This window comes from Lagenorhynchus albirostris, chromosome 18 (genome assembly GCF_949774975.1).
Source record: "Lagenorhynchus albirostris chromosome 18, mLagAlb1.1, whole genome shotgun sequence".
In the NCBI taxonomy this organism is placed as follows: domain Eukaryota; kingdom Metazoa; phylum Chordata; class Mammalia; order Artiodactyla; family Delphinidae; genus Lagenorhynchus; species Lagenorhynchus albirostris.
Genome location: NC_083112.1, coordinates 21,370,358 through 21,397,399, shown reverse-complemented (window position 1 = coordinate 21,397,399; position 27,042 = coordinate 21,370,358). Strand labels below are relative to the sequence as shown.

General features: G+C 40.2%; 1 protein-coding gene across 1 annotated transcript in view; it reads left to right on the top strand.

The window, feature by feature from the left end:
* GTF2F2 (general transcription factor IIF subunit 2) overlaps positions 1 to 25,497 on the top strand; it is a 153,184-nt gene extending 127,687 nt beyond the window's left edge. The window contains exons 7-8 of the mRNA XM_060129191.1: positions 10,652 to 10,795; positions 24,944 to 25,497. Of these exons, the coding sequence (XP_059985174.1) occupies positions 10,652 to 10,795; positions 24,944 to 25,063 (264 nt within the window). The 3' untranslated portion in view covers positions 25,064 to 25,497. The remainder of the gene's footprint in view (positions 1 to 10,651; positions 10,796 to 24,943) is intronic.
* Positions 25,498 to 27,042: the final 1,545 nt, after the last annotated feature.

Sequence of the window (27,042 nt, the reverse complement as noted above, 5' to 3'; positions counted from 1 at the left end):
TCAATGTAGTTCATTCAACAAGAATGACTTAGAGATTATGTAATCAAGATGTTCAGTTTTATTTATTTATTTAAAAAAATTTTTTTTAATTAATTTTTGGCTGCGTTGGGTCTTTGTTGCTGCGCGCGGGCTTCCTCTAGTTGTGGTGAGCGGGGGCTACTCTTCATTGCAATGCACGGGGGTTCTCGTTGCAGTGGCTTCTCTTGTTGCAGAAGACAGGCTCTAGGTGCGCGGGCTTCAGTAGTTGTGGTGCACGGGCTTATTTGCCCCACGGCATGTGGGATCTTCCCGGACCAGGGCTCAAACCTGTGTCCCCGGCATTGGCAGGTGGATTCTTAACCACTGTGCCACCAGGGAAGTACTGAGATATTCAGTTTTTTGTGGTTTTTTTTAAACATCTTTATTGAAGTATAATTGCTTTACAATGGTGTGTTAGTTTCTGCTTTATACCAGAGTGAATCAGCTATACATATACATATATCCCCATATCTTCTCCCTCTTGCATCTCCCTCCCACCCTCCCAATCCCACCCCTCTAGGTGGTCACAGACCACCGAGCTCATCTCCCTGTGCTATGCAGCTGCTTCCCACTAGCTATCTATTTTACGTTTGGTAGTGTATATATGTCCATGCCACTCTCTCACTTCGTCCCAGCTTAACCTTCCCCCTCTCTGTGTCCTCAAGTCCCTTCTCTACGTCTGCGTCTTTATTCCTGTCCTGCCCCTAGGTTCTTCGGAACCTTTTTATTTTTTTTTTTTAAGATTCTGTGTATATGTGTTAGCATATGGTATTTGTTTCTCTCTTTCTGACTTGCTTCACTCTGTATGACAAACTCTGGGTCCATCCACCTCACTACAAATAACTCAATTTCGTTCTTCTTATGGCTGAGTAATATTCCATTGTATATGTGTGCCACATCTTCTTTATCCATTCATCTGTCGATGGACACTTAGGTTGCTTCCATGTCCTGGATATTGTAAATAAAGCTGCAGTGAACATTGTGGTACATGACTTTTTTTGAATTATGGTTTTCTCAGGGTATATCTATTTAGGTCTTCTGCCCATTTTTGAATTGGGTTGTTTGTTTTTTTGACACTGAGCTGCATGAGCTGCTTGTAAATTTTGGAGATTAATCCTTTGTCAGTTGCTTCATTTGCAAATATTTTTTCCCATTCTGAGGGTTGTCTTTTCATCTTGTTTATGGTTTCCTTTGCTGTGCAAAAGCTTTTTTTTTTTTTTTTTTTTTGCGGTACACGGGCCTCTCACTGTTGTGGCCTCTCCTGTTGCGGAGCACAGGCTCTGGACGCGCAGGCCCAGCGGCCATGGCTCACGGTCCTAGCCGCTCCGCGGCATGTGGAATCTTACTGGAACGGGGCACGAACCCATGTCCCCTGCATCGGCAGGCGGACTCTCAACCACTGTGCCACCAGGGAAGCCCCTGTGCAAAAACTTTTAAGTTTCATTAGGTTCCATTTGTTTATTTGTGTTTTTATTTCCATTTCTCTAGGAGGTGGGTCAAAAAGGATCTTGCTGTGATTTATGTCAAAGAATGTTCTTCCTATGTTTTCCTCTAAGAGTTTTATAGTGCCTGGCCTTCCATCTAGGTCTTTAATCCATTTTGAGTTTATTTTTGTGTATGGTGCTGGGGAGTGTTCTAATTTTATTCCTTTACATGTAGCTGTCCAGTTTTCCCAGCACCATTTATTGAAGAGGCTGTCTTTTCTCCATTGTATATTCTTGTCTCCTTTATCAAAGATAAGGTGACCATAGGTGTGTGGGTTTATCTCTGGGCTTTCTATCCTATTCCGTTGATGTATATTTCTGTTTTTGTGCCAGTACCATACTGTCTTGATTACTGTAGCTTTGTAGTATAGTCTGAAGTCTGGGAGCTTGATTCCTCCAGCTCTGTTTTTCTTTCTCAAGATTGCTTTGGCTATTCGGGGTCTTTTGGGTTTCCATACAAATTGTGAAATTTTTTGTTCTACTTCTGTGAAAAATACCGTTGGTAGTTTGACAGGGATTGCATTGAATTTGTAGATTGCTCTGGGTAGTATAGTCATTTTCACAGTGTTGATTCTTCCAATCCAAGAACATGGTATATCTGTCTCTCCATCTGTTTGTATCGTCTTTAATTTCTTTCATCAGTGTCTTATAGTTTTCTGCATACAGGTCTTTTGTCTCCTTAGGTGGCTTTATGATGTCCAGTTTTAAATTCAATATGAGGTTGAAATGTTCTCAAACTTTTGCCAGGTGGAGCTATATAAACATGAAGCCCAGTATTTCATTTTAACAGTTGAGGGTCTTTTAATGCAATTTTCAGGACAGAAATACGGGGGGAAAAACTTGTACAAAAAATTTTAAAGGAGGTGGAAATGACATATATATTTGTAAAAGAATATCCATACATACATTTGATCAGAAAGAAACCACTTTGCATTTACCCCCAGAAACATTTTCACTCACCTGTGACACCTAGATAAATTTACGTTTGGTATATATGATCATCTCCAAATATTTGAATTCCTACTTTGTACATAGAGCTTTTCTAAGCATTAAATTTAAATTTATCTCTTTGCTTCACAAACTATCTGGGATATGATACCTACTATTCTTGCCATTCAGAAAGCATTTTGGGAGCCAAAAAGAATGATATTAGTAGCATTATCTCTTAGAATAGTCCTTCCTTGAAAGCTTGGCCGTGAAAAACTCACCCTTTAGTAGGATGTGACCTGTCAGGTTTCTCCCTTCGTGGCCTTTGCTCTGCCTTATTAGATCATCATTAAGTTTCTGAAACTTTTTCCAGAGAAAGTTTTTTGAAACACTAATTTTATGAGAATCTCCTTGAAAAAAAGAGTTGTGTAAAAAGAATTGTGTGTTAAAAGAACTTGTAGATTCTGATTATATCCTCCCCCTTCAATATTGACACTGCATTTAATATACTAAAGTTGGGAACCTCTAGGAATTTGTTTAATCCTGCATTTTGTAAACATTTGAACATCACATTCCCCATCCCCCATCCTTTCACGTAGCAAAAACAAACTATGAAAAATAATGGCTGTCAAAATAGGATTTACAAAAGGGCCCATTGGGGGAGGGGGAGATTTTGGAGCTTATATTTTTCTTGGTTTTTACCTAATAAAGGAAAGAAATTGAGCTCTAGAAATATTTACAATGGGGATTGACCTTGGTACCCTTATGCAGTCCCTGTGCTAATCAGTCATTTTTCATTAGAGGAGTAGAAGTTGTACAACGCAAGGACTTCCCTGGCTGTTAGGTGGTTAAGACTCCAAGCTTCCATCGCAGGGGGCACAAGTTCGATCGCTGATCAAGGAACTAAGATCCCACATGCCACATGGTGTGGCCAAAGAAAAAAGAAAGAAATTGTGCAACACAGAGGGATTGGCATTGGTGCTTTCAGCACCTCACGCTTTTGTTTTCAGCATTTTAGGTTTGGTGCTAAATTTAAGGATTTACAGATTATAGTATCTATTATTAACTAAATTCAATCTCAAAAAGTGAATAAATGGCTTAAAAAGATTCCAACAAAGAAACTGTAGATTAAAGATAATAGTAATGAAGCAAATATATATCAACATGAAAGTGGCGAAACTGACACTTCTCTTCTAAAACCATCTCTTGGAATTCCCTGGTGGTCCACTGTTTAAGACTCGGCACTTTCACTGCTGTGCGCCCAAGGTTCGATCCCAGGTCGGGGAGCTAAGATCCCGTGAGCCGTGTGGCATGGCAAAGAAAAAAAATCTCTTTTATTAGTCACTTTGTGAGGTAGAAACAGTGATGACGTGATCATATCTGACAAGAACTTGGCCCTCCCGAAAAGGAAATTATCATTCTAAATATGGCTTGTGATCCCCTGTCTTTAATGATTCAATTAGTGTCTGTCATGGAAGAAGAAACAACTCCAGATATTTCAAGCCGAAAGGCACTTAAAGTAGGGAAGTGGTTACAAATGGTTTACAGAATGGAATAACAAAAATGGAAGGGCTGAGGTTGCCAGAGATGAGGAAGCTGCTGCTTCCAGAGGTGCTTCCACAGCACAAGAGAAGAAAACCGCCCTTCCTCCTGCTTCCTTCTTCCATTGGCAGAGCCCCAGCTGGGAACAGGCTGGCAGGGGGGGTCTCGGAAGTGTGGCCTGCAGTCCCCTGACGCCGCCACCACCGCCGCCAAGGCTGGGAGCTGAAGGCTTATTGGAAATAATTTGACATAGTGACCCTTGACCTTTGTGTTGTACCGTAAGTTGTATTAGCTGTTGCTGGTTCAAAGCCATCACAGTTTGCAATTCATTTAAAGACTAAGCCTCCAGAACATGAAGACGGATCCACTGTATTTTGAGAGCAAAACAAAAAAAAGTGTTTTGTAATTTTGACCAATTAAATTAAAACCTATTCCTAAAATAGTTTTATTTTTATTTCATCTCTTTAAATTTTTTGTTCTTGTATGCTTTATAAAGATAACTGTGCATATTAATACAGAATACATTTTTTAATAATTTACAAATATATATTCATATAGTTCATGCTTTACATTTTTTACTGATTGGGATTTCCCCAGTGGTCCAGTGGGTAAGACTCAGCACTTTCACTGCTGAGGGCCTGGGTTCCGTTCCTGGTCAGGGAGCTAAGATCCCACAAGCTGCGTGGCAAGGGAAAAAAAAATTTTTTTTACTGATAGAGTTGTATAATCAAAATATAGAGTCGGCTGACGTGTAAGATTCCTTTCAGCTCCCTCCATCCCTGATTGCAAGTAAGGGTGCTTGTGTATGTGTGTTCTGGTTGACATTGTGGACATCATCATCCAGCCTGTGTAAATGTCACAGTATTCTTATATGTAGTCTCCATCTTATGACCATTCTCATAAGGACTCCCTTTTCTCATAAGGATTTGTGTCTTCTCTTGTCTAGACAGTGGTTCGCAATGCTGGCTGTACACTAGAATCACCTGGGAAGCTTTTAAAAAGAAAAATACCTCCAGAGATCGATTGTATTGATCTACTATGGAGGCCAACTGTCTTAAATTTTTAAGTTCCCTAGGTAATTCTAGCATTCCGCCACTGATCCACAGTTACAGGCATTTTTTTATAGCTCTGTCTGCCATCTCCTGTTGGGGTGGGGAGCAAAAATGATGCCCGGGAGACCAGGAAGTCTCTTTCCACTAAACCTAAGGCTTTTAAAAAGGCTTAGTATCTTCTCGTCTCTGTTATCATCAATCCCCCTCTATGCCCCACCCACCCCAGCTTGAAAAAAGATTTCTCTTTCCCTTTTTTTTTCCTGGCAAGAGCTCTTAGTCTGAAAATGATAGAGAATTAGAAAAATTGAACTAGAAAACTACTGTTGGAGGTAATAGAACTATTACATAAAATCTTGACGTAAACCCCCAGGAACTAAAAAGAAAATTTATTTTATGCATACTCTGTTTCCTTCTGTGTGGCAACCAACTGTGTTAGTCTTCAGAGCTAGGGTTGTTGGCAGTAGGGGGGGTTTTGCTTGGCTTTTTGTTTTGTTCTCAGGTATCTGTATGAATTTGGAATTTTGCTGATTAAAATGGATGCCTGCAGGACTGTATCTAAAGGCCTTTCGGCAATATTTGCCGAATATATCGGGTAGTATATAGTGTAGTATAAGGATACATGCTTCGTTCATTTGAATTTGCACACCAAGGACTGATCAACTCTAAAGAAATAATTTCCTCCTAAGAGATAACAACACACTAAGCAGAAACAGGAGCATCGGGGGTGGGGGGGAGTCTTTCATAAGGATTTAAAATGCAAACCATGTTATTCAAGGCTGTCATGCTCACTTTAAAAGTTAAAATACAAGCCTCCACAAAGACTGCCTTGACAAAGCAATCAAAATATTTCTGCAAACAACAATCTAGAAATTTACAGACATTTGTATTTTAATACTTTAATTGGCAGTGGGTGGCATTTATAATTTTAGTCAGTGATTATTGTTTCAGTAATGATGGTTGAACAGCTCTATACCACATCCACAATGGATTTTCAACATTTGGTTGCGTTTTTAGTCTTGAATAATTTGCTTTTCATTTTGAAAGTAAAATTGTATATGATGGATTTTTTGGATTGTAAAAATTTGTAACTAGAGATTAAATTTAATGTTCTTTCTGAATTGACATTTATTTCTATGCAGCTGGTTACACTGTAGTCTGTGGTCATTGGGGGCAGATATAAGATCAGTAATTAAAATTCATATAATATAAAAGCTATTTCTAGTCCAGTAACTCTCCTACTAATATTTTGTGGTAGCTGCTAAAAAGTTAGAAAATATGACTGCTTTGAGTGTCATCTCCTTATAATGCCAGTACAAAACAAAATGCCCAAAGGGAAAAGAGCTAGAATGAGAAGAAATAGCATTATCTCAAAACAGTAGTCTTCTCCTAAACTAGTTCATATCATTTGTAGCTTATTTGTAGAATTAATTTTATTTGTAGTACAAAGTTGTAAGTGCAATATTAAGATTGGCATTTCTACACTGTTTGGCTTAAAAGAGAAAAGTTACCTCAGGGATCTTAGTTTTGTCCTGAGTATCAGTTATTAATAACTAAATGATCATGGAAGTAATTTCAGTCCCTTTTTATAGTTACACATATATTGGAACTACCTGATACCACAGAGCAGAATTTGGGTTATAAGCCTGTCTTGGACATTATCAAAAAAGATTTAAATAATGCGGTACTGCAGAAATTTTGTTTTAAAACAATCTTTTCTGTAAGTTATCCTATAGTACAGGCCCTGAGGGCATTAAAGAGATATATGTCTGGGTTTTCAGATTACACTTCTAAGTGTTTTTTTTTCTTTTGCAAATATTTGATTGATTGATTGAAGTATGGTTGATTTACAATGTTGTGTTAGTTTCAGGGGCGCTTTTAAGTGTTTTTATTTCACTAGTCAAAAGTAAAGTTAGGCTGCACTGTCCCCTGGGTTATTGAGCCATTGATAGACATGGTTAACACAGAAAGACAAGCATACAAGTCTAGTCTGTTTTCTCCACAATTTAAAGAAGGAAAGCAGCAATGTTAAATACAGTGTTTTGAGATTGAAACATGTAAACCAAGATTTTAAAAAAAATTTCTGTGTAGAATTGGTGCTTTTCTCAGTACTCATTAACATTACAAATCACAACCTAATCTGACTCTTAATCTTATCCTCAGTATTTTTTTAATATCTATTTATTTGTATTATTATTTGGCGGGTCTTAGTTGTGGCACACAGGATTTTTCGTTGCAGCACACAGGCTTCTCTCTACTTGTGGCACGAGGGCTCCAGAGCGTGTGGGCTCAGTAATTGCGGTGCATGGGCTTAGTTGCCCTGAGGCATGTGGGATCTTAGTTCCCCGACCAGGGATCAAACTGGCGTCCCCTGTGTTGCAAGACGGATTCTTAACCACTGGATCACCAGGGAAGTCCCTTATTCTCAATATTGATTTTGAAGTTTCTTTCTAATTTATTCTAAATTCTTTTCTTCAGTCCTTTTGGGTCTGACATATGGCTTTAGGGTTGGGACAACTTGATAACAAACACTTAAGTTTTTCTCTCCACTGCCAGCTAGAATGTATGCCCTCTCTGAACTGGGCCATCTTGCTTTACCAGCATGTTTCTTTACTTGAAAACATTTTTGTTCATCTTCCTAGCTTCTTGAGTCTTTTTTTTTTTTTTTTTTTTTGCGGTACACAGGCCCCTCACTATCGTGGCCTCTCCCGTTGTGGAGCACAGGCTCCGGACGCGCAGGCTCAGCGGCCATGGCTCACGGGCCCAGCCGCTCCGTGGCATGTGGGATCTTCCCGGACCGGGGCACGAACCCGTGTCCCCTGCATCGGCAGGCGGACTCTCAACCACTGCGCCACCAGGGAAGCCCTTGAGTCATTTTACACAAGGAAGAGATGGCTAAAGGTGGAAGCTGAATATACCATAACTTCTGTTTCCTATTTCCTTAATTTAACTTTTTCCATCTTCTTTCAGCATAAATTAAAGCTGGGACAGAAGAGAAGACAGAATATCATACAACTGTAGCTCCACACTTAGAGTCCAAAGCCTAGCACTGGTCTTTTGCTAGGTCCCCACTTCTTTGTCTTGTTTTTCTTGAGGACCAATGGCTTTTCCCTAAATGAGATCCCACATCCCACTCAAGCCTGTGGGAAGGGAATAGGCTTTCCCCACTCCTCCTTAGTCTGATTCTATCTCCCTCTATTTTCTAGATACCAAGTTAAGTTTCTCTTAGTCCCCACTTGGTCAGAGTAAAGGGCTATAACATCTTCATCCCGTGGTCCAGACTTTCGTACTCTTTTACCAGGCCCTCCTTTCTAGACTGTCCATCACAGTGGACAAAGCAAACCCTTTCGAATACAGTGCACCTGTGGAAGGGAATGTCAGGATGCAAACTAAGTACAAATGTAAGTAGGGGGAAATAATGACATATTTGAGACCTTGGTCAGCAAAGCAAGGCTTAAAGATTAATCCCTTAAGGCATTCCATGATCTCATTCTTCTTTTTAATCCAAAGACTGTTTGGATTTGTGGGTTTTGTCCTGGTCTGTCGTGATTTCTTTCTCCATCATACAGCCACTGTCTTAGTTCTTTCTATCCTTCTTTTGACCCGAGAGAAAGAAAATTCTTCCTTGAGTGGCCCTCAGGTAGATCTCTGTTGGTCTTGGCTATCTCTGCAGCCTCCTTTCTCTCAGAATTGGGGCAGAATCTGTAATTCTGCCATTTTCCTTAAGTGCATTTTTTTTTCATCTGTTCTTCCATCTTCCTCAAATTGAGAAGGCATGGATTTCCCCCTTGGTCATGGGTTTCTCTGGTCTCTCCCCTCTGCAGTCTTGCTTCTAGCTCTTCTAGTCACTCTGCTCTTTAGCAGTTCCTTTGTAGCTGCCCACAGTTGTTTTCTTTCAGGCTCTTTCCACCCAGAAAATCTTGAGACTAGCTAGATTTCATTCCTCCCCAACAATACAGTCTGTGCCATGCATTTGCACTTTTTTTCAGCATCATGATCTTGTTCTAGGTAGCTCTGTGCTCTCTATTACTACATTACTACTATTACTACATTTAAAATGCTCAAGGCCCTGTCTGTACATTTTAATACACAAGCGCTAAGAAAGGGATACCTTTTGAAAGAGAGTGTCTTATTTGCCCCATATTTTAGTGCAATACCACGCACCTAATCTATGCTTAATCTGTTGAGGAGATGAATGGGTTTTGAGTTTTACTCCCAAGATGTACATATCATAAAAATTAAGACATTCAATTTAGTCCTTTTTCCTTGTATAGCTCCTAATTTTATCTAATTGAAGGACAGATACTTGTTGTCAGTTACTTCTTGCCTCTAATTTGAAAGTCTCTGATATATTATTTAGTCTTGACATCAGTAGAAATTAGACTTTATCTTTTTACAACTTTACTGTTAAAATCCAGAGAATAAGCCTAACTCTATGAAGCTGGAATTTGTGCCTAATTTAGTTGTACATTTTGAAACGTATTTCACTGTCTTTGAAGCTAGTCTCTAGATTATAGAGACGCACAGAAGATTGTTCTATTGGCAGCTTTCACCTCCCCTTCTGATGCTGTATTTACCAGGTGGGCTGCTGCAGTTTATACACATGTCCTATAACATATAGTTCCTGAGGCTTTATCAAAATAAAGTTTTTCTTGGGCTTCCCTGGTGGCGCAGTGGTTGGGAGTCCGCCTGCCGATGCAGGGGACGCGGGTTCATGCCCCGGTCCGGGAGGATCCCACGTGCCGCGGAGCGGCTGGGCCCGTGAGCCATGGCCGCTGGGCCTGCACGTCCGGAGCCTGTGCTCCGCAACGGGAGAGGCCACAACAGTGAGAGGCCCGCGTGCCGCAAAAATAAATAAAATAAAGTTTTTCTTAAAAAAAAAAAATTAAAAGCTTAATCAACTGATGTGAATGCAAGTGAGTTGCACGTTTTCAATAAAAAGGTAATTTTTTTACAAATGCACAAATGCACATCTGGAAGGTAACACTAGGAGAGAGTTTATACACTCTCTTCATGTCACTGCTTACTTCATCTTACAGAAGAAGCAAGTTCAAAGAGGTCACACAGTTGGGAGGAGGAAAGGCCTCCTGTCACCTCCCATGTGCTTTCCTTTTTACCAATGTTCCCCAAACTTTTCATCCCTAGAGAACCTGTTCTATGATCTGCCTGCCCCTCAACCCTCTTCCTGCCCTGAAAAACTCCAATTTTGAAAGATGTTGCCTACCAAACTGCATGTAGCAGATAAACTGTTTTACTGAATTTCGGGTAATCAAAAACAAAGAACTGCAAGTTAGACTTTGTGATCAACATGAGCTAACTGGTGGCCACGCTGCACTGATATAATTTCGGTAAAGAAAGGCTTTTTGCGAGGAAGTGGACACATTATGTAAAGCTTTAGGGAATAATGAAAACGGGTTACAGATGGGCTTTAATACCTTCTTGGAGGCTTAAAGGTCTGAGGAGCCCAGGGGGCAGTGAGGACCCCAGGTACTGAACCACCACCCTTTGACCTGCTGCTTTGCAGCTTAAAATCTAAGTGTCACGTGGAGGACTGAAAAGAGAGCACCTGTGTTTCAAAGTGAGCATGTTGAATTAATGCCTTCCGGTTTTTTTTTTGCTTTTTGCACCTAGATTGAATATGAAAGGAAAAAGAAAGAAGATGGGAAACGAGCTCGAGCTGATAAACAACACGTTTTAGACATGTTGTTTTCGGCCTTTGAGAAGCATCAATATTATAATCTTAAAGACTTGGTGGACATCACAAAACAGCCTGTGGTATGTATATGCTCACATTGATCCTTTAAATACGTCCTGCTTCATTAATACAGCTTTCCTGAAGAGAAGTGTATTGTAAATGAATACGTTCACTTGCACCTATGCTGATGTCAGGTTTTGTTTCAACACGGAAAAGATGTCTCAGTGTAGCCTTTTTCCCCCTCCCTCCCTCTCTTCCTCCCCCCCCTCCTTTCCTCCCTTCCTTCCTTCCTTCCTCCCTCCCTCCTTCCCTCCCTTCTTTCCTCCCTTCCTTCATTTTGTTTTCTTACCTCAGCTTCATTGTTTTCAATTTTAAATACATTTACTATCAGTAGTTCCATATGAAGAAAAGGTGGATTTGTCCTCCTTTTGACTGATCCTTGACTTTAAGCCTGAAGTCTCTTTGTTTATATCCTTTCTAGTCTGTCTTTTGTTCTCTTACCTCCCTCCAAAAAAGCTCAACTTGAAGAGTTGTATGGGGCTTTCACAGTGAATGTTTATCCCCGTTTTGTGAACTGTTCTCTGTGGATTTTTTTTTTTTTAATCAGAATCTATCTAGCACTAACATTAGGTCTTTTTAAACTTGAGCTGTACTGCCTCACAATGCTTGTTGAGATTATGATTGCGTTGGGCTATTCTCCATTTTCAAGGAAAATTTTAATAAATTGATGTTTTAGAAAGTTTTTGTTTGTTCTATAAGTAATCATTTTTAATCACTTCTCCAGACTCTTGTGCCTATTTGCTAATAACTTGTGTTTCTAATCCATTTAAAATGTTGGTAACAAGTAAGGGATCTAAACCCTTTCTCCAGCCTTGGGTCACATTTCCTTCCATTTAACTTTCTCACGCCTGAGGTTAGCAAAGTATCAAATTGAATTATATTTTAGTATTTTAAGTATTTAAATATTTTAGTATTTTAAGTATTTTACCTAAAGTATTTTACTTTACAGGTTTTTAAAAATTAGATGGAAACCCCCTTGTTTTTGTCCTCTTACCCACTTTGCTTTATTATTTTGTCCGCTTTGCCAGGATACTCAAGAATATGTTAATTCTAACTGCTCCATTTATTTGCTTCAGAATATGTAACAAGATAACTGCTTTTGTAAAATATTTTAACATAAATGGCTTGGTATAATTTTTTTCTGATTTATTCAAAGCTTTAGGAAATTATTTCTGAAACTTCAGTATTGATGGTACGGCTTCCCACTTCTGTAGAGATTTCTTTACTGTTATATTTCATCCTTTCACTTTTTCATTAAGAAAGAAATTTGAATTCCGAAAGACCTAAGTACTTTGTCGTTGTTTTTTTTTTACCAGAGAGGAGGAAAGTGCTCATGCCAGCAGTATTATCCACTCATCTTAATGACTTCGCTCCCTTCAGCATCAAAGCCTTAGAAACAGCATTCCAAGCTAGATAAAAAATTTGAAATAGAATAATTCATAAGCTAAGCTCTGTTTCTTCTGGTTTTAATGAAGTTTACCTTTGTATTTTATATATACATGAAAAGGCCATTCCAGAAATTCTGGATGCAAACAGTATATTCTCATAGAATAACACACACACACACACACACAAAATTAGATATGGGAAAATAAGTGTTTGTAGAGGGCCATTCAGATGATACTAGGGAAAGCACTTTCTTTGCCCTTAACATGGGATGACATATTTTTAAAGTTTACTCATTTTGCATCAAAGAAAAGGGATAACTAGTATTTCTCTCAATCTTTGTTCTTCGGATAATTTTTACATGGTGGAACTCAGTGAATCTCTTATAATAGAGCTTCTTCATTCATGGTCAGTAGATGGGCTTTAGGAGATCCAGCAACGCCCTGAATATGTACAGAAATGTGTGGATTTTTCTGGAGAGCAGATTTATAGTTTATATCAGATTCTCATAGAAAGCCTGGGAACCTCAAAGAGCTTGAGAACCACTGACCTAGAAACAATTATTTTATAATAGTTTTATTATTTAGGGACTAAATTGCCTCGGCAAGCGTAAAGTTTTTGAAGGCAGGTTTGTATATTATTCATATCCCTAAATATTCATACATTCCACAACACAAACATAGTAGCAATTCAGTAATTGATCTAAGAATCAGGAGATGGCCCATCCTCTGCATTTAAAGACCACCATATTTTCCTCAGGTGGATTTTGACAGGCCTCATGTCGTTTATGGCAGGAGCAGGGTAGAAAGAGCCATCTCGAGAAAGCATGGAATGCCAGAGCTACCGTTATCCTCGCATAGAGGGGAGGAGAGGACAGGAAGTGGTCAGCATTGATTCCAGTCCTGCCATACCTCGGTGGGATCTGGAGAAGTCACTTCCATTGCTAAAATTGAGGAGTTGGACTGGATAATCCTTGTGAGCCCTTCCAGCTCTCCATCTGTGATTCTCTCTTTCTCCTATTTCATCTCCTCCTCTCCACCTCCCACTCACATTTGAACTGAGTTGGCAAAGCCCCTTGACCTAGAAAGAAAGTGGCCAGGGCCCAGCTCTCCTCTGTGTAGGTAACTATCCCCTTTAAAAGGTTCACAGGGCATAAGTCAGTCTGTACTAATTGTCATGAATATACCCTTATTAATTTGATTTTAGTCTGAGCAATAGCAAGAGAACGAAGGAACCCAGGGTCGCATGAAGGTCAGTGATCCAGGAAAGAGATTTCCTGGTATGATGGAAAGAGCGCGGGACTGGAAGTAATAGGATCTCAGTTCAAGTCCCAGCCCTGCCATTTAGCCAAAGAGTCCTAGGTATTTAAATGCATTTAATGTTTAATACATTATATAATTTAATATTTAATTTACTTAATATATGACATTCTTAATATAAAATTTACCAACATATTCAAAGTAAATGTTTATCATATTATACTTTGTAAATATGTTTTTAAAATACCTAGTTTACAGGATCCTTGTAATAATTAATGTTTATGAAAGTTGCATTTGTCAACAGCAAAGTATTTTACTATTATTATTAGTATTATTAAACAAATTTTTGAGCCCTGTGTAAAAGGGAAGAAAAGAGATCTTCTTTGTGTTAAATCAGTTCTTTAGTGTATGCATTTAATGACATGCTCTTGTTTTCTTTTTTTAATTAATTAATTTATTTATTTTGGCTTTGTTGGGTCTTCGTTGCGGTGCACAGGTTTCTCATTGCGGTGGCCTCTCTTGTTACGGAGCATGGGCTCTAGGGGCCCACGGGCTCAGTATTTGTGGCACGTGGGCTCTAGAGTGCGTGGATTTCAGTAGTTGTGGCACGTGGGCTCAGCAGTTGTGGCTCGTGGGCTCTAGAGCACAGGCTCAGTAGTTGTGGCGCACCGGCTTAGCTGCTCCGCGGCATATGGGATCTTCCTGGACCACAGCTCGAACCCGTGTCCCCTGCATTGGCAGGCGGATTCTTAACCACTGCACCACCAGGGAAGTCCCTGCTCTCGTTTTCCAGTGGCGCCCAGTGCCACTTTTGATACCAAGTTTCTAACCATGAAGTGTATTGCTTTAATACCTCCTCTTTGTTATTAACACTACTACTGTATTCTTAAGTTACCATCTGCTTTCTGACCTTTAAAATGTCATTTTTGACATTCTGAGTGAATCTGAAGTATTTTCTTGTTTTTCCAGTTCCTTCCCTTCTATATTCTTCCTAAAAACCTTCACTTCTACAAGCAAAATTATTGATTAGAGAAACTGTCCTTAAGGGCTAGCCTTTATCTCTCATTCGCAGGTGTGTGACTTGCATAAGCAACCAAAAAATTAAAGTTACTCATTAAGGGCAAATAAGCCAATTTTATTAATATGCCAGGCTCTGGTAACTGATAAAAAGTTGGAAACACGGTATCCATTTAAAGAAGTGTTTTTATGCAGTTTAAATTTTGACTTTTTTTTCCCCCTCTCTAAAGTAAACTATCAGGGGAAGCCTGTTATTTCTCTCCGGGCAGTCTTTGCTCTTTCACCTTGAATGTGTTATGTCTAGTCTTTCTTCATATTTTATTATATCTGTAAAATAGAAGCATAATATCATTTCCTTCAAAAATACAAACCAGGGCTTCCCTGGTGGCGCAGTGGTTGAGAGTCCGCCTGCCGATGCAGGGGACACGGGTTCGTGCCCCGGTCCGGGAAGATCCCGCATGCCGCGGAGCGGCTGGGCCCGTGAGCCATGGCCGCTGAGCCTGCGCATCCGGAGCCTGTGCTCCGCAACGGGAGAGGACACAACAGTGAGAGCCCTGTGTACCGCAAAAAAAAAAAAAAAAAAAAACCACTGGAAACTGTATATAATTGCTCCCTTTGAAACACCAAACTGCGAAGACCATTTTGAGCCCTAGCATACTGTTCTCTTAACACAGCACCCATTTCCCAGTGTTTCTCTAAACATCCTTTTGTATTAGAAGTGTCGTCGAAAATCAGCTCTAATTATAACTGAACCTCTTCATTTCCTTATGCTCTAAATCCACTCAATTTCACGTCAAGATTCAGGGAAGTTTATCTTTAATTATTGATGACGCTTCTAAATCAGCAGCCCCAATCATGTCGATCCAGTGGACCATTTACTTTTCAATTCAGTGTATGTAATTGAACAGTTTGCATGCTTTTATAAAGTAAGTTCAAATCAACAAGAAAAATGAGGCAGAGATTTGCATGGCTTTGATTGTGAAGCAGCTTGGTGCCCGCACTTCAAATTGCCTAGCACTAAATAATGCTGAACAGACTTGTTTATTTGCCCAAAGTAAGCTTTTGATAAAACCGATGCAGCAATAAGGTAGTGTTAACATAATCCTCAGAGTTTGTTTCCAGACAGGCCTAAATAAATGCTTGAACAGAAATAAGTGAAATTTGGCATCAGTGAGATACAAGAAGATATGCTTTCTTAAAGGATAAAATACCTAGGGAATTTGATATACTGAGCATTTCTCCTGTCAAAAAAATAAAATTTTATTTACAAGTATATGTTCCTATAGATCTGTGAATTGGTAGGGACTCTTTCTGCAAGAAAGAGAAACTCAGCTCAAACTAGCTTAAACAAAAATAGAATTTATAGACTCCTGTAGCTGGGAAGTTCAGGAATGCATCTTGCTTTAGACATGGCTAGATCCAGCTACTAATATTATTTAGTTAGAACTGTCCCTCCCCATCTCTCCACATCTTTCCTCATCATTCTGTGTGTTGTCTTTATCCTTAGGCAGGATCTTGCCATGTGGTAACCAAAGTGGCCTCCTGAAGCACCTCACAGCTAGCAGCCTCAAAGCAGAAAGACAATATCTGTCCTGATGATTCCAGCAAAAGCTCAGGGAAGACTTTAATTGCCCTGATGGGGGTTGTATGCTTATTCCTGAGCCAAGGGTACGGAAGTCCATCAACCGAGCCCACTGCCTCTCCCACCCTTGTGCCACACTGCTTGCTACAGAAGTAGCACCTGATGAGTCATAGTCATTTGACTGTTATCTCAAATTTAGTTTGTTGAAAACAAAACTCTTGATTTCTACACCCCTCCAACCCCGACCCCCCAGACTTCCCCACTGCAGTGACACCACCATTCCCCAAGTTGCTCAAGCCAGACATCTGTACTCCTGTTTCCTCTTCATGATATCTATGTTACACATTATGGTACATATATATCATATATGTGTTATATATCTCTGGCTCAGGATCTTAAAAGATAAAAGTAATCCTAGAGATAATCTAGTCTAAGTTGTAGTCCCAGAGAAGGAAGTTGCCTAGTGGCTTGAAGGCATCTCTTACCACATTGCCTCTTCTATTCAGACATGTGTATACAACCAAAGACAAGCAAAGAAAATGTTTTTCTGACAATAGGAGCCCCTTTTTAATGAGCAGGGGGGAAGCTAATTTCTCTCTCAGGCAGACTGCTTTCAAATGTCTGTGTTATTAAGAATCACCAGGCTTCCCTGGTGGCGCAGTGGTTAAGAATCCGCCTTCCAATGCAGGGGACACGGGTTCGAGCCCTGGTCTGGGAAGATCCTACATGCCGCGGAGCAGCTAAGCCCGTGCGCCACAACAACTGAGCTTGTGCTCCAGAGCCCGCGAGCCACAACTACTGAAGCCCACACGCCTAGAGCCCGTGCTCCGCAACAAGAGAAGCCCCCGCAATGAGAAGCCTGCGCACCGCAACTAAGAGTAGCCCCCGCTCGCCCTAACTAGAGAAAGCCCGCGTGCAGCAACAAAGACCCAACGCAGCCAAAAGTAAAAATTAATGGATTAATCAATTTTTAAAAATTGTATCGTTAAAAAGTTGAAACCAACTTAAAAGAAAGAATCATCATCGTTAATCTAAGCTAAGTACATAGAGAATGGAATCTAAGCTTTATCTTAGCTCATTCAGTTTCTAATCCAAAGTAAAAATGGTTTTTTTTATTTTTAATTTTTTTATGAATTTGTTTATTTTTATTTATTTATTGCCTGCGTTGAGTCCTCTCTTGCTGCGCGCGGGCTTCCTCTAGCTGCGGTGAGCGAGGGCTACTCTTCATCACGGTGCGCGGGCTTCTCATTGCGGTGGCTTCTCTTGTTGTGGAGCACAGGCTCTAGGTGCACGGGCTTCAGTAGTTGTGGCACGTGGGCTCAGTAGTTGTGGCTCGCAGGCTCTAGAGCACAGGCTGAGTAGTTGTGGCGTACGGGCTTAGTTGCTCCACGGCATATGGGATCTTCCCGGACCAAGGCTTCTGGAACCTGTGTCCCCTGCATTGGCAGGCGGATTCTTAACCACTGTGCCACCAGGGAAGTCCCCAAAATGGGTTTTTTTACGTGTTTGAAGTTCATTCCCAAATGTACTACTGAATAATGCTGTTTTTATTATAATGTCTTGTTCTGACATATGCTTTCCCTTTTTTACATGATTCCTTTTTCTTCTTTTCCCCTGAATCTTTATCATTTCCTTTCTGTTCACATATTTCCTTTCTATTCTCTCTTCATGTCTCCTATAACTGGGAGTTTTCAGTTTTGAATGGTACTACCAAAACTAAAAAGACCACCAATTTCCCAGCAGAGCATATTAGCTAGTGACAGCCCTCTGTGAGACTTTTTTTTTTTTTTTTTTTTTTTTTTGCTGCGTCAGCTCTTTGTTGCGGTGTGTGGGCTTCTCTCTAGTTGTGGTGCGCGGGCTCAGTAGTTGTGGGACATAGGCTTAGCTGCCCCACGGCCTGTGGGGTCTTAGTTCCCCGACCAGGGATCAAACCGACATCCGACGTCCGCTGCATTGGAAGGCAGATTCTTAACCACTGGACCACCAGGGAAGTCACGAGACTTCCATTTTAAAAAATAATTATTTGCAGTGGCTGGTTAACTTAGTTGGTTAGAAGGTGGTGCTAAAAAATAACTATTTGCTTGTGAATTTGAGCCTTAATTAAAAGTTTTAGAATATGAAATGTCATACTAAAATAAATTATTAACTATGTTGAATATAAAAGGATAAAAGTTAAGCACATTTATGAAATTTTAATGCTTTCCTTATGAGTAGAAGGTTCTAATAACTAATAGATTTACTACTAATGAGTTTATTATGAAATAGTAACGTTTTCTCTTTTAATTTATTGTACGGTTTGTTTCAGCCTTTTTACTGTTTTTTCTTTTTTACCTTATTTCTGCATGGGGTAAAATTGGGGGTGAATTTACTAACATAACCAATTGAGTCCATATTTTACGTGAGACATTATGTAGGTAACAGCAATATCTGACATAGGCTCCCAGTATGCAAAATTGGGCATTATTTACATACAGAATTTACATAGAGTTTTAAATTAAGCAGTAGGCCACACAATTTATGTTTATTCTGAAAAATGTCATTATTCATAAAATCTCTTTCTCCACCCTTCCAGTCCCATTTAATTTTAAAGGGAGGGAAAAGTAAATGTTTAAGCTCATTAACTGCTTTCTCCTGATTTCTTTATTTAGTCCCTGAGCAAGCTAGAAGGAAGGACTTGTTTTAAGCTTGCTATCCTTATGGGAATTATCTTTTTTTTTTTTTTTTTTTTTTTTTTTTGCGGTACGCGGACCTCTCACTGTTGTGGCCTCTCCCGTTGCGGAGCACAGGCTCCGGACGCGCAGGCGCAACGGCCATGGCTCACGGGCCCAGCCGCTCCGCGGCATGTGGGATCTTCCCGGACGGGGCCACGAACCCGTGTCCCCTGCATCGGCAGGCGGACTCTCGACCACTGCGCCACCAGGGGAGCCCCATCAATCCTTTTTTAATCCTTAGCCAGCAAACCTTTTATCTACTATTGCCTTAAAGTAAAACTTTATTCCAAATATTTTAAGGGTGAATAATGCTTCATTGTTGAGAATACTAGCTAATTTTCTAAAAATTCTTTATGGTAAAATATATACCTAAAGAGTCTCATTGCTTGCCATTTAATTTCGAGCAATATTTTCAAGTGGACTAATAATAACGCTGCCAATTGATATCTTCTTATTTTTTGTACATTCTAAACTACTTGTCACACCAAATGCACTAATAGGTAGTTTCCATGGTTCTAAATGCAAGAATTCATATTTATATTTCAATAGGAATTTTTTTCATCTTTATTAAGTTTTAGATATCTTTGTATGTTCCTAGTTAACACTTTTAACATTAACTATATGAATATATGTATGTTTTTTTCCCCCAGTTGGAAGCCGTCATATCCCAGCCTTGGAATACCTTGCAGTATTCCAAGGTTAAGTTATGTTTAGCATACAAATAAACTAATACAGTTTAGAAGGCATGTCTTTAAACATATAGTTAAAATTAAAAGTTTTGGCCCAAAGGAAGTAAACTTTATCTGAAATATGGAAGTATGTGAATCATTTGCGACTCACTGCTGGACAGATGAAGTGTTAACTAAAAGTAAGATGATTTACCAGCACGTGAATATTAATGCAGTGATAAATTTCTTCTTTAGAATTTGGATTAAGCCATAAAGTAGGGCTGGGGGTGGGTAGAGTTTGTGGCTTGGCCATTTCATTACCGATCATCTCTCTGCTTCTTAGAGTTTTACAAAGGGAGGAATGCAACCTGTGGGACCCTGAGAGGAGGACAGGGTGGAGACTAGTATAAAAACAGAGGTGAAACCAGAAGGAAAAGAGGAGAAAAGTGCTGAGATGGCCCATGTTCCAGAGATGCCCTCAGTACCATCTTCCCTCTCCTGTTCACAGTTCTCTCTGTCTAAAGGAATGAAACATAGGTTGCCTTTGTTCACAGCTTATGTATAATGTGCAGTTTGTTTATCTTTTTTTTTTTTTTTTTTTTTTTTTTGTGGTACGCGGGCCTCTTACTGCTGTTGCCTCTCCCGTTGCGCAGCACAGGCCCCGTGGCCATGGCTCACGGGCCTAGCCACTCCGCAGCATGTGAGATCTTCCCGGACTGGGGCACGAACCCATGTCCCCTGCATCAGCAGGCGGACTCTCAACCACTGCGCCACCAGGGAAACCCTGTTTATCTTTTTAATGAAAGAATTTTGTGCCTTGGAGCCACTAACATCTTCATCAGTAAGTCCTCTGTTCTGTTAACCTTGTTTAAAGGAGTCACAGTCAGTCACATGAAAATCACATAAATATGAAGTGATACTTTGAAATTATCACATAACTGATCATGAATGCCCTTGCCTCCTGGGTCACTTTATAAAAATCAGGTAGCAGTTTCCCTTTGGTGACTGTTAACCAGTGCCGTCTTTGGTATGATGCACATTTATTCCAACCTTTTGGGGAAGATTTTGTGATGATAAGTCTAGTAGGGTTATATCTTTAGCTTATCTAAAGCATTATTATTTGGTGATCAGCTCTCTGTCAAAGATATATTTTTTTTATCAACTTCTAGGAATTTAGTTATAGTTAGTTTATTATTATGTATGTTAATGCTTAACACTCAAATGCCCGATAAAATGAAATGCAGATAAATCTTCCATTTGGCTGGCAGAGCAGTAGAGGAAAAGATGATATGAAAAATGGCAGAGGTGGAAGCTGGTAAGGAGGGAGAAGAAGAGAGGCTAAAATAGTAGGCTACTGTGCTCTGTGACTCTCCACAGGTTTGTCTTGATCTTGGGGGAGAGATCAGGAATTTGATCTGTGAATTTCCAGCTTTTTGGCCACCACCATTTTGTCTTGATCCACACATGCACACCACATCCTACTCACTAGACCTCTCTGCTCCAGTATGTGCTTTGCCTTTCCCTTGGCAAGGAAGGTGTAATGTTCTATCCCCTTTTTCTCTGCATTCGGGCTTGCTGTAAATACCCTCCCACACATCTCTTTGATGAAGAATTGCTGGACATGAGCCAATTTATTATTTCAGATCTTGTTCTGCAGAACTGCCCACAGTTGGTAATGAGAAATCTTTCCAGTCCTATGTGACATAAAGGTGATCTACTCAGTTCTGGAATCTGGTGTTTAAAATACAAGTGATGAGGCAAAAGATTAAATTGCAAAATCAGTGTTTAGAATTAGTAAGAGGAGAACTAGTTTCCCTTGATCCCTGCACAGACTTGCCATTCAGTTCAAATGATCAAATGTACATCCTCAAAGAACCTAACATCTTGACTCCGGCTGGGTTAGGTGCCCCTTCCAAGTGCTCCCATAATGTCCTGCGTGTTACGTCCTATTACTGTGCTTCTGTTTTAGTTTATGATTGCCTGCTTATATGCCTTTGTTTCCCCCCATTTAACACCCTGATCTTAAACTGTGAACTCTGTGAGGATGACTACACACTGTGTGCCACTCAGCCTGATACTAGAATAAATATTAGTGTGAAGGTATACATTTTTTAAAAGGAAAGTTAGATTACCAATTAATCTTCAATCCTGCTAAAACCTTTAAAATCTCCACCTTGGGCTTCCCTCGTGGTGCAGTGGTTGAGAGTCCGCCTGCCGATGCAGGGGACCCGGGTTCATGCCCCGGTCCGGGAAGATCCCACATGCCGCGGAGCGACTGGGCCCGTGGGCCACGGCCGCTGAGCCTGCGCGTCCGGAGCCTGTGCTCCACAACGGTAGAGGCCACAACAGTGAGAGGTCCGCGTACCGCAAAAAAAAAAAAAAAAAAAAAAAAAAATCTCCACCTCAGTTGGCTTTGTCTCAAATAATATTTTAGCACTATAATACAGATTTTAGTAGTAAATGTCATTCAGATTCAGGTAATACAGTTTAATCAATTTTTATTTCTCAAACCGGGTCATTGCCCTATATGTTAATGAGATGAAAAATGAAAACAACTAGAATTAGAGGTTTATTCCTTTGGGCCTTCTAAGTGACCTCCCCACAGCCAACCACACCGTCCAAAACCCTCTTAGCTCCTTACTCTTAAGCACACCCATTTCACTCACTATCAGTGCGCTGCAGCTCTGATGTGCAGTCGGGCCCTGCAGTGGGAGCACAGGGTTTGATGGGAGAGATAGACATGTACACAAAGAGTTATAATATAGTTGAGCGCTCTCCCTGAAGTAGGTATAGTGTGAAATGTAGATCTGAGAGGTAGGACCATTAGGGAAAGTTTCTCTGAGAAGGTGACATTTGTGCTGAGTCGGAAAGGATGAGGAGGAGTTCAGATCTGAGAGAAGGGGATGCGCATTACAGGGAAAGGGTAGGGCACATGGAAAAAAACCAAGAGCATGCAGACGCAGAAATGGCAAGTGCGCGCGTATGGGGAGGTGTTAGAGAAAGAGGCCAAAGGGCAAACAGACCTGGGTGGATGCCTGTGAAAGAATTTGGAATTTAACCTGTAGGCCAAAGGGGAAGTCAGAGAAAATTCTGAAACAGAGAAATGACATAATCTCACTGTTCTCTACCTATGTCTTTCCTTCAAGGATTTTCTGACCTTGTTTTTCTCTATTATTACTACCACTTTCTCTGCTAATGCTTTGTGCCAAGTTAATTCATTTAGTTATAGTAGAATGGTCTTAGGTTGCAGTTTGGAACATTCTCAAACTTCAGGAGTTTGCCCCTCCCTCCCCAAAAGATTTCTGTACCATGCTAGATATGGCGACCCTCATCCCATCTCGTTACCTGACAGATTGACAGACTGTGACTGTCTCATTGCATTCTTATTGTTAAAAAAGAAAAAAGAGCGACATCTTTATAAAAAACAAATAACTCCATAACCTTATTATACTACTGATAGTTTAATAAAGTGAGGGTGGGCGATACATGAAGATAACTGAATTTGTACCCTTAAGACTTTCTTAATATTTTGTGTTTAACCCTTTCTAGGCTTTTCATCTTCTGTATCCAGATTATAAATGACCCTGCTAGACTGGAAGTGAAGAGCGTCTGTCAGGCAGCCACCATGCTCCTGGCGCTTGCTCTGTTCATTTCTGACCCATCACAGTGCATCCACAGTTGCGCGATTGTTTGTGCCCAGGGTCTGGCCATTCTCACAATAAACCATTCTTTGGAATTTTACAAAGAAGTCATTCATGGCACCTAAACTGAAAATCAAAGCCCAACCCATCATTTTCCACTTACGAATCCTGTTTATTAGAAAGTAGTTTACCAACAGTGTCCCATTTTTTTCGATGCAATCTGAAGTAGCAGATGGCAGGCGTGCACATTACCTGGCTGTCTGAAGCTCACCTGAGTAATTCGCTTACTCCTTACGGGTGGGTCCTTCGGTGAAGCCAGCTGCAGAAGGTGTGGGAGGCAAGCAGGCCTTTTCCTGGGGAAACCCAGGCCTCCTTTGGTTCATTGCTGCCACCTGCTGGGACCTGGCAGCCGGGATGGGGAGGCTGCTCCAGCGAGAGCTGAGCCATCCAGGGCTGTTTGAGGGACCCGTACGTAGTTCCAGTGCTGAACAGGTGGCCCTAAATGGAAGTACGTTATCAGCTGTAGAGCATTATACCAGTCTGTGTAAGGTGGTGTTAGGTGACGTTGATTCACGCATGCTCTTCAGCAACAGTGAGGCTGAGAAAAATAAGTAATACTTCGAGGACCCAAAGGTGCCAGACTGTTAGAGCCAGAAGAATCCCTTAAGCAGGTGCTGTGGATTTTAGTGTAGTTAAATCAGGCTCCTGGGGGCTTGTGAAATGCATAGTCCCGTGCCTAGCCCCAGAGATTTTGATTCACTGTCTCTAAAATGGGGCTTATCTCACAGGCTCCTATGAGGTTCTGATGCAGATAGTCTAGCACCACACTTGAGAAAGGCACTGCCTTAAACATTATCAAGGTAAGAGCTTCTCAGCCATTTTTCTAATTAGTGCCTCATTTCAGTAAATTTTAAAAATTTACATATATTACATCTTCCATCCATGGGATGGGTCACTGTAATGTACCTGTAACTGGTTCTTTGAAGCATACACATAAAAATTATTGTTGGGTTGGTTGGTTCTGCAGCAAAAAAAGAAGAAAAAAGTCCGTTTTAAATGATTAACTTTTCTGTCTTCCCCAAGAAGGAAGTACTGTAATTTGTATTGATCAGTTTATAGTGAAATGCTTTTTCACCTTGGGCGTTGGCAAGCAACGGTGGGGTTTGATATTACATTTGTCATAGCCATCATTTTCATGACTGTAGTAAGCATTTGGGTAATACTGAATTTTCAGGTGCCGGAAATACCATAACGCAGTGTTCTGCCCTCCGTCATCACTCACCTCTTTCCTTTGGTGGAGCCAAGCACAAGAAAGCTGCAGCCCCCAGAAGAAAAATAAGTAGCCCAATAGCAAGTTTGAGAACTCACCTTAGAACTGAGAATTCTGGGTACCTATCATGTGCTTGCTTCATAGAGTATTAATGTCCCAAAGATATATGTCATTTTTTTAATATATGCTCCTGCTTCTGAAACAACTGTTTCCAATCCAAGAATAACCCTATCTGACTGTGAACTCAGTGCTGCCACTGAACTCAAGGGCAGATCACACTTGGTATGCTGTGTAATCTTAATAAATTAAGCACAAGCAAATTTTCTAGTGTATTTTCATCTAGACTTTTTTTTCTTCTTTTTTTTTTTTCTTTAGCTCTCAAGGTTGCTGGCATTCGGGACTTCCAACCCCTTTAATGCAAATGATCATATATTTAATGCAGTTTTCACGTATTGTATGCCTGGAGTCAAAACAGCAGTTTATTGAGCTTCTTTATAGAGAAATCTTGTCGAGCTTTCAGGATCATAATTTTTATTACTAATAAAAGTGTGGTTTGGTGTATCATTTTATTTTAAATCTTGTTTCCTGCGTTCATAATCTCATCTGTCAAGGTTATTTTGTTTTTGTTTTTCAGTCGTACCTGAAGGAAATCTTAAAAGAAATTGGTATTCAAAATGTAAAAGGGATCCACAAAAACACGTGGGAGCTGAAGCCAGAGTACAGACATTATCAAGTAGAAGAAAAGAGTGATTAAGAAGACTCGAAGCCTGCCTGCTAACAGAACAACTAAAGGGTGATGCGCTAAGCAAACGGCCTTGATACCTGAAATCCTTGAGCACCATCTGTTGTAGGGGGAAAATGACTGGTACTTTAATTTCTCTAGGTAAATTTTTTAAACAATAATTCTTGTCAAGTTGCTTAAGTGATTTTTGAGGAAAAAGAACACATTTATTTATATACTTAATCAGATTATTCATGATGCGGTTGGGGGTTGAAGAAGGCTTTTCTTTTTAAATATTAACTTTTAAAATGTAAAATTAGGAAATGTTTTCTAAATGAGGACTCCCTGTACTTGTTTCTCTCTGAGGAGCTGAGGTGATACAGATCGAAACCGAATGGCATAGCAGGAAAAAGTAGTCAACTACAGAAACTCTCAAAAGGGATTAAAAAGAGTTCCTTCATCTGAAACTGTCGAAGAACAAAGCTGTCTTTATTTTTTTTAACAGGTGTCTGTGTTTCATGTTCACGCACATTAATGAAAGGATAGCATTTATGTTTGTACTAAGATAGCTGTCTTCATCATTAGCTTATTTTACCCTAGCAATAGTGACATGAGAAATGGAAAAAATCATGGTCAATTAGTCTTTCTTTCTTTCTTCTTTTAAAATAATTAGAAATTGGGAATTCCCTGGCCATCCAGTGGTTAGGACTCCGCACTCTCACTACTGAGGGCTCAGAGTCGATCCCTGGTCGGGGAACTAAGATCCCACGAGCCCTGTGGTGTGGCCACAAAAAAAAGAAAAGAATAAAATCATTAGAAATTAAGTACTTTTCCAGTTCAAGATATTTATCCCCCACCCAGATTATAAGTTTCTCAAAGACTGACTTTTCCCCCCAGCTCTTCCTGCACCCTCGGCGGGTGTGCACCGACTCTTGCTGTTTACAGACTAGATGCGGGTTGTAGGGGTGAGGCTGATAGGTGCAGACAGAAAGGTTGATGCCAGTCCCTGGGGAATGAAAGTGCTTCTTTTATCTTTCTCTTTAATTAATTTAAAATAAAAGCCATACATGTCCATGGTTAAAGTCTTTCTAGGACAAAATGTTATATATTAGGCAATCCAAAAGCATACCCATGAACAAGACCATCAGAACCAAAGAAGCTTTAGCAAACTAAACACAATGAAAAGCGTCTTCTTTACTTGTTAATTTTGTCAGCTGCAACCAGGAAGCAGCAAATGCCAAAATTTTTAATGTTATGTAATTAAAGCAAATCAAGGAGATAATCTATCCACTCAGATAAATATTTTCCTGTATTATTTGATTTTTAGCAGCAGAGCACCAGAATGCTGAGGCTGGGTACCACTGCATAAAGAAAAATTTTGTCCTTGCATTCCCACTGTAAAATAAAACTGATTGAGGAGGGTGGTCCCATTCCCTCCCCTACCTCCAATTGTCTTATCCTGCCTTGCTGTGGCGCAGGAACCAGATGTTGTATCCCCATTACGTTTCAATTCCTAGTTACTTAAGCCTCGGTGTCAGAAAGCAGATGGACAATGGTGTGATAAATCCGTATAGGGCTGAGAATTCGGGACACCTGTCATGCGCTTTGTTCATAGTACATACCTTCCCCCCAAACCTTGTCTTTTTGGAGGTATGGTACTGCCCTGAAACAGACCTGTGTCTCCTCTACCCCTGCCTTTTGTTTTTGTGGTGACAACACCTGCCAGATTGAACTTGCTGGCTGCTGGTAGAGTTTCCAGGGCAGAACTTTGTCTCATTTGAAGCTATGCTTTGGTATTTTCTGCAAACCTGGTTTCTTTAGCTTGTTTTAGTGACCTTGTACCTCATCACACCTGATAGTATCTGCTTGTGTCTCTTCAACAACTTGTTATCTCAGTAGGATAGCTAATCTAGGTGGTTGACTGGTGCCGTTCCTGATTAATTTTTTTGAAATTGCTTTCTTATTTAGTACAAAAATACAGCTATTGGCCATGGAGGAGACTCTCCCTTCCA